This window comes from Paroedura picta, chromosome 13 (genome assembly GCF_049243985.1).
Source record: "Paroedura picta isolate Pp20150507F chromosome 13, Ppicta_v3.0, whole genome shotgun sequence".
Taxonomy (NCBI): domain Eukaryota; kingdom Metazoa; phylum Chordata; class Lepidosauria; order Squamata; family Gekkonidae; genus Paroedura; species Paroedura picta.
In genome coordinates, this window is record NC_135381.1 from 35,266,503 (window position 1) to 35,277,689 (window position 11,187).

Sequence of the window (11,187 nt, forward strand, 5' to 3'; positions counted from 1 at the left end):
TGGGCTGTGGGATGCCTCGACCTTGGTAGGCTCCATGCAGCACAGAGACCTACTCTGAGTAAGCAGCAGGAACAGAGGAACTGTGCCTTGGGATCCAGTGCTTCGTGGTGTAGACGGGAGAAATGCAGGGTTCAGGATGTGTTTTCCTGAGGTTTACTAACACAGGGAACATCTAGGCAGGAGCATGACATGGCGTAATAGAGAAACAAACTTATAACTACCTTGCCCCCTCTGTGTATCCGCTTGCTTGCAGTCTGACTTTCTAGTTAATGTGGTTAGAATTAAGTGAACTCAGATGGAATTGCAGTTGAGTCAGCCTGGGTGGGGTGGGGCGGGGTGGGGTCGTCAAGCCGCTTGAACATGACCCAACCCAAATTAAGCTCATTTAAGTCCCATGGCTGCCAGTGAGAGAGGGATGCTTGTGCCGACGCACTCCCACTGCACTGCTCATCAATGGGGCTCAAAACCAGGTTTCCCAGTGCATGAAAGAACAACAGACCTGGCACTATGAATCAGCAGTGATGGTACGATGAGCTATTCCTGTGCAGAGCCTGAGGCTATCTGGAAATCCCTTTTGCCCCATAAAACAACATGAGAAAATACGTGGCACCGAAGCAACCTAAACAGTGTCACGGTTTATACCAACCTTCACGCAGCAGTGGAATGGTACCCCCTGGCCTTACGCTAGTCAGCCTGAACGCTAATCAGTGGCCCTCATTAAAGAGTGGTTCTAGACCCCACAGAGTGTCACCCTGTCCCCATTCTGCTGCACAGCAAATGTTTCCAGCTGCCCGGCCTGAACACATTTAGGGAGCACTGACAGCAGGACGTGAGAGTCACACAATAGTCATAAACCCTTGTTTAGGCATTAGCTAGGGGCCCCACCCTGAAATCAAACACCCCTGAGAGAGAGGAGTTTCACTTCCTGTAACAAAATAAAACAGGGCAAACATGAAATCATAAAAATAGTTTCAAGTGAAACACTGCTGTTTTTTTTTGTAGAGTTACTGAGCTCATTCCCTGCCCACTGCACGATGCATGACCGTGCGTACTTCCAGGCTGTTCTTTGGGCACTGAAAAAACTATAAGCCAACCACGAGTTATTTACTCACAGGAGTATCAGAAGGCTGTTTGATTTCAGGGTGGGGGCCCAACTAATACCAAAACAAGGGTGCTTGTCCTTTAAGCAGGCTCTCACCTCTCTTATTTATAGTTGGCTAAGGGAGACAAGATATAAAACATTTGAAAGAGCTTTGCTTAAAAGCCATTGACCTTTACGTTTTAGCTTAAATTTGAGCAGGGGGTGCAGTTAATTCAATGGTGGACTCCCATCTGCATCCATGAGAGAGCCAGTTCACCTGTTCGAATTCTTCATTTCCATGCATTTGTTTGTATTTTGACCCACCGAAAGAAACAAAATCGTCTGCCCCTTTCTCCTTTTCCCCTTCTTTACAGCACTACCCATCATGCTTTCTCTCCATGCAGTCTGCTGGGCTATAACCAAGCCGGCTTCTGTATTACAGATGTCTTCTGTATTCCGCTGAAGGGGTATCATCATGATTTGCAAGCTTGTATTTACATCCCAAGGCAATGCATGTCCTCCATGCGAACTAAGCAGGGTGACCTGTAGGGGAGCTGGCACAATGAAGATTGGGTGAAAGCAAGGGACCCACGTTCTGGATGGCTGAGCATTCTCCAGGAGGGATTTCGAAGAAGAGAAAGAAGGCTGCACACTTGTAATCTTTGCACTCAGTTGGTGACACAATATTTCCAGAAGCAAGCTGGCAAAGAAAGGGAACGGATATCGTTAATGGCACAATGCCGACATCACTAGAAGTCCTTGGGCTCCACCTCCCATCTCTAGCTTTTGTTTAGTGCCCTTCTGTAGGCAGCCCCTGCTGTTCCACCACTCAGCAGGTTATGCAGATTAGTGACTGCATTAGAGACCAAAGCATGTCACTGAGTGTCTAATAGAATCTAGCAAGTGGAGTTGGCAAATCTACAGTGGGCAGGGCTATGAATTGTTCCATGCAGAAAGCATTGCAGCGTAGTTTTTCAACAGACTATATTCAATGCAGAACAACGATTGTAGTATAATAAAGCGGTCTAAACTGGTTGCAGCAGGGAGGGGAAATGGTGGGAAACCAGGGGGTGGAAAACCAGCAGTGTCCTGAGATGCTGGCACAATTCCATTTGTCCAGAAGTGGGCAGCACATTGCTGGGGGATGCTAGAGATGTTCTAGCATTTGGGCAAACTCTATGATTTCAGTGGCTTGCAACTATGTCTTAAAAAATTATATCCTGTCTTTATACCATAGAACTGAGATGGCTTACAACTGAGTTTATGCCCATAATAATCCAAGAAAATCGACAAAGACTGGCTTCACCAACCATCAGTAACAAGGCAACACTATGTCTTAAACCAAGCAGTCATTGCCTATCGGAGTAAGCTAAAACTTTACACTGGGGCCTAAGTTTCAAGAGCCAGGGGCCAGGCAACCTTGTTGGCAGGAGAGCATTCCACAGACAAGGTCACCCCCTGCCAGCGTGGCACAGTACAGCCAAGCCAATCACATTGTATCAGACTCTGGAGACTCTGGCTCAAACTCCTCACAGGATTGTTGGGAGGAAAAAACCCACAGGAGTATCATCCTGAGCTTTGGAAGGAAATGTGAGCAAAAAGGGGCAGCAGCCAGGCTAAATGAATGGACACAGCATATAGTAGCAGATAAAGTCGCAGATTCATCCCCTAGCATTCCCAACTTAAGAAACACAGCCACTGGCAAAGATGCTTCTTTGCCTGAATGCCAAAGATACTAAAACTTGGTATGGCTGCCAGCTTCACGTGAAGAAATTCCTGAAGATCTTGGGGGGGGGGGTGAATAAATAAGGTGAGTTTTGGGGAGAGGAGGGACTTCAGTGAGGTATAATGCGACAGAGTGCATCCTGCAAGCTTTGATTTTCTCCAATGGAACTGATCCCTGTCCTCTGCAGATCAGCTCTAATCCCAAGAGAACTCTAGGCCCCACTTGAAGGTTGGCAACCGTGGATACGTCTGCTTCAGATGTTAACAATCCAGTTTGGTGTAGTGATTGGGAGTGCAGACTTCTAGTCTGGCAGGGTGGGTTTGATTGCCCACTCCTCCACATGCAACCAGATGGATGGCCTTGGACTTGTCATAGGATTTATAAAGCTGTTCTGACTGAACAGGAATATCAGGGCTCTCTTGGCCCCACCTCCCTCACAGGGTGTCTGTGGTGGGGAGAGGAAGGGAAGGCGATTGGAAGCCGGTTTGAGCCTCCTTCAGGTAGAGAAAAGCAGGGTATAAAAACCAACCTTCTTCTTCTTCTAAGGAAGATGGCCCTTCAAGACAATAAACCAGAACACCAGGGAGAAATGTTTTGTATGACATTTTTTCCTCATACATTTTAGCCAAGGTTGCATTTTTTTAAAATGACCCAATTTCTCCTGTCCAGAGCACACAGAGTGCCTCTTGCTTGTCTGTATGCCACTGAGATCACCCACCTCTTTTGCTTGGCTTCTGAGGTGACTGCTCTGTTTTGACAAAGGCCTGGCTCCGCAGTTTGTCCGCTGCTGCCAGCTTCCACAGAATGGCCTTCACGTCTTCCACCTGAGAAGCAAGACTGCTTTGAACAAGGATCTTTCCTGGAGTTATGACCCACTGAGGTTTCTCCCTTCCCCAAATTCCACCTTCCCAAGGATCCACCCCCAAATTTCCAGGAATCTCCCAACCAAAATTTGGCAACCTGACTATCAATACTGGCCCCAGAGGTACGGTTGCCAACCTCCTAGCATATAAATTTTAAATTCATAATTTAAATGCAACTTTAAAAGAAAAGGCGGAAATAGAAAGGACAGTATGATAGAAAAGGAAAATATAACAAAAATACACAGAACATATTACAATCGACTTTGATTCTAGTCTTCCATATCATAAGACATCACATTCATTCTTGTATATCTGAATAATTTCATATATCAGTATCATTCTTACTTTCTAAAACAGGGGTGGTCAAACTGCGGCCCTCCAGATGTCCATGGACTACAATTCCCATGAGCCCCTGCCAGCATTTGCTCTAAAGGCACATCATCAGATTTTATCTCTATGTTGCAAGAAGTCCATAAGAGGTTTCCAATCAGTAACAAAGGAAGTTGTTGACTTTTCTCTGAGCAATGAAGCAGGCCTAGTCTGGCGGTGGCTGGAGGTCTCCCTTCATTAAAGCTGATCTCCAGGTGCCAGAGATCAGTCCTCCTGGACAAAATGGCCAATTTGGAAGGTGAACTCTATGGTCCCCATTGGTGTCCCTCTCCAAAACCTGCTTGCCTCAGGTTCCACCTTCAAAATCTCAAGGTATTTTCTAACCCAGACCTGACAACCCTACCTAGAGGATCTTGTACTGTTAGAATGATCTTTCCCCCCTCCTTGACATCTCTTGTGGAGGTAAAAGCAACGTTAGAAAGGAACCTGCCACTGCAGAATAAATTGGGGGAAGGGGTTGGCTGAGAGTTGGGGGAGGGAGAGAACAGAGTTACGACTGGGTGAGTGGGGGGCAGGAATGTGGCCACAATAAGTGGGGATGGGGGGAAGGAAGCTGTAGCTGAGAGTCCCGTGGATAACCTTGTGTCCAAGGCCCTGATTTGAGAATTCATATACAAGTGATGCTATTTCAGTCTGCTGAAAGGCCTGTCTTAAGCACTCACCAGGTTCTCAGGGGTCTCATCCAGCGGCGATTCTTTGCCTCCTGGAATAAGAACAATAATAATATAATAATTATAATAATACAAGGTACATCTCAAAATGCCACTCCTAACAGTCAAAGAGTTGTTCTTCTACAGAAAACAAGTGATCAGTTGTTTTGCAAGAAAAGCAGACGGTTCTGCTGAAGATACAGAAGGAACCTGGCAGAGTTGAGAATGTGACTTCGGCCCCTTTGTGAAGATGTCCTTTGGCACCATTGGGGAATAGATAGCAATAAGAATGTTATAAACACAACTTGTTATTCCTCTTTGGTCTTTGAATCTTCATTATGTTGGGCAGTAATTTAGTGTTTCCTGTATCATCTGTTTGCTGCTTTTTTGTATGGCAATTTGCTGTGTAGTTCCAATCTTGGCTCTATGATCAATCAAAGTGGTGGATGCAACCATGAAATCAGACGGCGAATAACACTGGGCCGGAACGCAATGTTAGGCACGAACCGAATATGGAAGAATAAGGATATCAGCCTTAATACAAAGTGCCGGCTAGTCAATGCCGTTGTCTTCCCCGTAACAACCTATGGATGCGAAAGCTGGACCCTGAAGAAGGAGGACAGGAGGAAAATAGATGCTTTCGAATTATGGTGCTGGAGACGAATGCTGCGAATACCATGGACAGCCAAAGTTACCAACAAGACAGTTTTAGAGAGGAGCAAACCAACTATGTCATTAGAAGGCAAGATATTACGGCTGAAGCTCACTTACTTTGGACACATCATGCGATCAAACTCGCTAGAAAAATCATTAATGCTCGGCATGGTCAGCGGCAAAAGGAAATGTGGTCGCCAAAGGATCTGCTGGCTCGACATGCTCAAAGCCGATTCAGGGATGACCATGAACCAACTGAAAGAAGCAGTCAGAGACAGGGGCGCATGGCGAAGACTTTCCTATAGAATTGCCAAGGGTCGGACACGACTGAATGGATAGCATCATCATCATCATCATCATCATCATCATCATCATCATCATCATGATCCAATCTTAGCTGTATTTATTGCTTAGTTACTTATGCATCTTGACTCTAAGTAGCCATTCGGGGCAACTAACTTCCCCCTTACTTATATGTAATGTTTAAGGAAATATTTTTCAACACATCTGAAGGAGTTTGCATCTACAAATACAAAGTCCCTCAATTCTCACTTACAGTATATCCAGAACTTTACTTGGACTTATACTTTGTTCTCACATCTTTGATAACTCTTGTATTTGTCTGCTAATTTATTGCCATTCACAGATCTCATCAACCGCCTTCATCCAATCACAACTATAAATGCCGTTACTTATGCATCTTAATTCTAACCAGGCATTCCAGGCAACTATCCCCCCCCCCCTTTCCTATATGTAAGGGCTGAGGAAATTCTGTTTCACTGACTAGTGAGATTGGATAGATTCAAATGGGTCGCCGTGTTGATCTGAAGGAGCACAATAAAATCAGAGTCCAGGAGCACCTTTAAGACCCCCAAAGATTTATTCAAGGCGTGAGCTTTCGAGTGCATGAAGAGTGCTTGCATTCAAAAGCTCACGCCTTGAATAAATCTTTGTTGGTCTTAAAAGTTCTACTGGACTCTGATTTTATAGTGAGATTGGGGTCCTTCTGCATCACACATCATTCTCTTAGTCATTAAGATTAGCGATCCCCAACCTGTGGTCCGTTGACTAATTGGAGGTGGGCCCCGAAGGACGCCTTTCCCCCCCCCCCAGCCCTTTACTTCATCCCCCCCCCCGGCCCTTTACAACACACTTTGGGTGTCATTGTCTCCCATCACTCCCAGATGGGACTATCTCGTTGCAGAGAAACAAGCTCAGGGTTCCCATTGAATTGTCATTGTCATGAGTTAAAATGTCCATGAAAATAAAATGTTCCTTATGTTCATTGTTGTGGCGTGTCTGTATCTTATTTTGAAGGGATGTTTAAACATTACCATAGCGATCAGAGAGCGTTAGGGCAGTGGTTGAGAGTAGAGGAGTAAACTACCCCCCCCCACCGGGCCTCAGTAAAATTGTCAAGCGCTGAGTGGTCCCCGGTGATAAAAAGGTTGGGGACCACTGAGTAAGATCACCGAAAGTGGAGTGCTGATTGACTGTGCAATAGTAATAGTAATATATAGCACTTTACAGGGACAATTTTTGTAATGGCCTTCAGTCCCTGTAAAGTGCTATATATTACTATTACTATTGCAAAGTTGAAGGATCTGAAGGATCTGATTTTGGCTTCTCCTGCATTTCAACACAGCAAATATTCAACTGAACACATCCTAAAGACTAGCTAGCTGCTATGAAATTACTTCTAACTCCAGTGGCATGGAGAAGGGGCAACTGTAAACAAGATGGCCACACAAACCTGTCCGCTGTCCAGCCTGCTGCATCTGGTTACCGCCTCCTTCCGGGGCAGAGAGAGCAGAGTTCAGATTTAGGGATGGGTGTAATGCAGCAGATGGCACATCATCGGGTACAAACCCCGCCAAGTTGTCCAACATGTTAAAATCTGTAGGTACAAAATCTAATATTTTTAAAAGAAAGTGTATAAATGTAAAAGTTTCTGCTCAGGGAGAACACAACATTATAAATTCTGTCCCCAAAATCTTCAGGGATGTCCCGACCTATAGTTGGCAACTTAACCCATGGGTCCTATCTGAATTTAGTCCTGCAGTGCTTGGGAAAAGAAACTGGCTGCAAAGAAAGCTAATTGTGTGTATGGAGATTTCCTCCACCCAACTCGGTAACACCCACAAAAAAGATCTAGTTTGAGGTTAAATCAGTCCAAGATAGAGGTCAGTTAGAGATAAGGGAAGGAGATCCAGACAAATAAAAGATTCTTGCCTTTGTCTGAAGGTATGCAAGGAGGACTTTCAGAGGTTCAGCTTCCAGCATTAAAATTCAAACAAGTCCTACCAACTCCCTTCTGGCCAGTCACCCGAGAAATCTCTTGCAGATGCAGACCCTTGGCATCTGAACATAAAACCATCACAACTCCCACTGTAACCCCAAATCAAAGGAATCATAACCCCCACAGTCCTTACCATGAGTGCTGTCGATTTCTGGGTAAACGGGAAAGGCATTCAAGCTGCAAGCTTCTAAAAGTACAAGAACCGCATATGCCAGAATTTGGGGATGCATCTCTTTCCTCTCCCCCTGCTGCAATTTGGCTAGACAATGAGAATGCTGCAGTGGCCTGAATGCCCAAGAAACATGGACCCTCCTTTATACCCTTATCATCCTCCCATCTATGCTCAATCAATACATTATCATCCTCTTGCAAGGGATTCTCATCATCCATCCATCTCATGACAACAGGACAAGCGTTATGGTTTGTCATCACGATGCCCCATCATCCCTGTCTATCAGCGCTTGAACAGGTAGCCCTTAACAAATGTTTGAACTACATCAGGGAGTTCATCACTGTTTGTTTTGGCCAAGAAAACCTAGGGGAGAAGAGGAGCATTTTGACGTCAGTAGCTCTCCAGATTAGCAATTGGATCGGCCTGGGGTGAATGGGATTGATGGGGCAGGAGGGAGGGAGAACATTCAACATATGTCGCCATTTGTTTTGTGTCTGAAATTCAAATCAACATTTTTTCCGGCCCACTTTTTCCGCTAATAATTCAGTAGAGGAGGATACTTCCCAGAAGCACATCTCAGCGCCTTGGTAATCCACTTCTTTGATGGATTCAAGAGTCCCAGGAAGCTGAAAAGAAAGGGATTGTCCAAGTCACCCATTCTTTCAAAAGTCCAAGACATCAGGTGAAGGATTCAGCCACAGGATCAGCCTTGGTGCCACTCAGCTATCAGCGGTTCTCCAGTCTTACCAATCAAGGTAAGAGCCAATTTGCTGGATTAGACCCATGGTCCAGGATTGTTTCATCTTTCCCCAATGTTCATTGGTTGGTTCTTTATATGCTGCTTTTCCCTAACAGAAGGAGTCTCAAAGCAGCTTACGGTGCCTTCCCTTTCCTCTCCCCACAACAAACACCCTGTGAGGGAGGTGAGGCTGAGAGAGCGCTGATATTACTGAAGAAGAAGAGTTGGTTCTTATATGCCACTTTTCTCTACCTTCCCTGTCCTCTCCTCACAACAGACACCCTGTGAGGGAGGGGAGGCTGAGAGAGCCCTGATATCACTGCTCAGTCAGAACAGCTTTATCAGTCCAGCTGGCTGCATGTGGGGGAGTGCAGATTCGAACCCGGCTCGCCAGATTAGGAGTCCACACTCCTAACCACTACACCAAACCTTACAGGATCACATGGAAAATTGTCCACTGTCTCAGAGGAAAACTGCAGCTATTAAGAAGATTGTACTGAGCTAGATGGACCACTGGTCTGACCCAGCAATGCAGCTTCATGCATATATGTTTGTATCTGAGTGGAGAAAAGCAGAGATCAGCTTCTGCACTGAGCATGCCTGTCTTCCTGTACATGTTTCTAAATTGCACAGAATGGAAGTTTGATCTGCAGTGATATTCTCATAGACCCCACCCCAGTGAGCCACAAAAATCGACTAGCTCCTGTTTTTGCACTTCTGGGGGGCTCTGTGAACAAGTAATTATGCCTTTGTGACCCCCCTTCTGGCTGCACAAGATGAGACATCTTTCCCTTAGCATTGAGGTCACAGCAGCTGCTAAAAAACTCATTTTTCACTCCCAGCAATGACGTTCATCTCCGTCCAGTGGCTCTTCATATGCCCTTCAGAGAGAGGCAAGGACAGACAAATGAGAATGATCACTCATCCATCTCGATCCAGAGCACCTGTCATCACTTTCAGCAGCTTGTCCTAATGAAATCGGCTCCCAAGCCATTCATTTGCTCCCATTTTCTAGTTGTCAGATTGTTTGTCATCTGATAAGAAATTATTGACAAGGTCTCGCCAGTCTGGCAGGTACAAGCCAAAGGAGAACATCAGAAAAGTCCCTGTGAACATTAGCCGGAAGTCCAGTTAGAGAGTTACTTCACCCAGTCTCCTAGGGCAGGGGTAGTCAACGTGTGGTCCTCCAGATGTTCATGGACTACAATTCCCATGAGCCCCTGCCAGCAAATGCTGGCAGGGGCTCATGGGAACTGTAGTCCATGAACATCTGGAGGAGCACAAGTTGACTACCTCTGTCCTAGGGAGTCTTTTTGCAATCCAATGCCCTTCTTGCTTACCTGTTTTGGAACCTATCAAGCATTTTTAGCACAGCGTGTTGGCATCTGCTATCTTGCCGGTTCTGTCTCGTTCTGCAGTCTCCATTCGCAAGTACGTCGTTGAGTCATGAACTAACTCATTGCAACCCCAGGTTCTACTGCTGCAGGGAGGCTTTCAACAGGAGAGGGGTGAGGTGAGTTGCCATGGCCTTCCTCCAAGTAGTAACCTCAGCCTACCATGAGTACTGATCATGATCAAAACTGCTTGGCTTCCAAGCTCCATCAAGACAAAGTTAGTTCGAGCTATGAATGAGCTCTGTGAGAGATTCAAGGAAGGCTTCATACGGTGGCTGTTGGAGGACAGAATACTAGAGACTTCTGACGGATTTCCCAGGGTGCCACTTAAGCAGGAGTCTAGCTTGGAGTACTGGTTAAGAGGAGCGGCCTCTCTAGAGCAGTAGTCCCCAACCCCCGGTCTTGGGACCGGTAGCGGTCCGTAGATCAGTCGGTATCGGGCCGCGGCTCCTCCTTGTCCTCCTCGCCGGCTGCTGCCTCGGGGGCTGCCCTGCCACTCTGCCACTGGCTCACCTTTGGTGCTCTCCGGCGACCGCCATGGCTGGGGCTCCCCCTCAGCGTGGCCCTGCGCAGCTGCTTCTGGCAGCGCCCCCCAGTAGGCAGCGGGAAGTCAGGGGCGCCAGCAGGAAAGCAAGTGGAGCAGGGGCTCAGGCGGCGGCAGCATCCCTCGGCAAAAGACTACCCCCCCCCGGGTCTCAGTAAAATTGTCAAGCGTTGACTGGTCCCCAGTGACAATAAGGTTGGGGACCACTGCTCTAGAGAACCAGCAGGTCTGATTCCCCATTCCTCCTCCACAAGCAACGAGCTTGGGCCAGTCCTCTCAGGGCTCTCTGGGTGTCTGTGGTGGGGAGAGGAAGTGATTGTAAGCCGCTCTGAGACAGGAAATATAAAGAGAGAGAGAGAGAGACTGGGACTGGTGAACAAAGTTTGGAGGAGTAACCATTTGTCACTCTCTAGAAGCCTAACATTAAAATGGCAGCTGGGCCGTATGGACCTCCTGCAAATTTAAAAATCACTTGGGATCGATCCATTTGCAGGACAGAGCATGATCTGCCAAGATCACAACCTGTGTGCAGGATCACATTAGAGAACTGCAAAGTGAAAACCATGCCAATTTTCAAGGAAATCAGTATCACTGTGCAGCTGCATTAGGGCATCAGCAAAAATCCCTCCCCCCATTTTGTTCAACTGTGGCCCAAGACTAAGAAAGCTTTACAGA

The 11,187-nt window shown here is 46.5% G+C and overlaps 1 protein-coding gene across 1 annotated transcript; it reads right to left on the reverse strand.

The window, feature by feature from the left end:
* LOC143823192 (uncharacterized) lies at positions 1–7,929 on the reverse strand. The gene is made up of 5 exons (XM_077309238.1): positions 7,797–7,929; positions 7,118–7,261; positions 4,723–4,763; positions 3,526–3,631; positions 1–1,781 (listed from the first exon to the last, which is right to left on the reverse strand). The coding sequence occupies exons 1-5, from the start codon at positions 7,891–7,893 to the stop codon at positions 1,750–1,752; spliced, it is 420 nt and encodes a 139-aa protein (XP_077165353.1). The 5' UTR covers positions 7,894–7,929; the 3' UTR covers positions 1–1,749.
* Between the last annotated feature and the right edge of the window lie 3,258 nt (positions 7,930–11,187).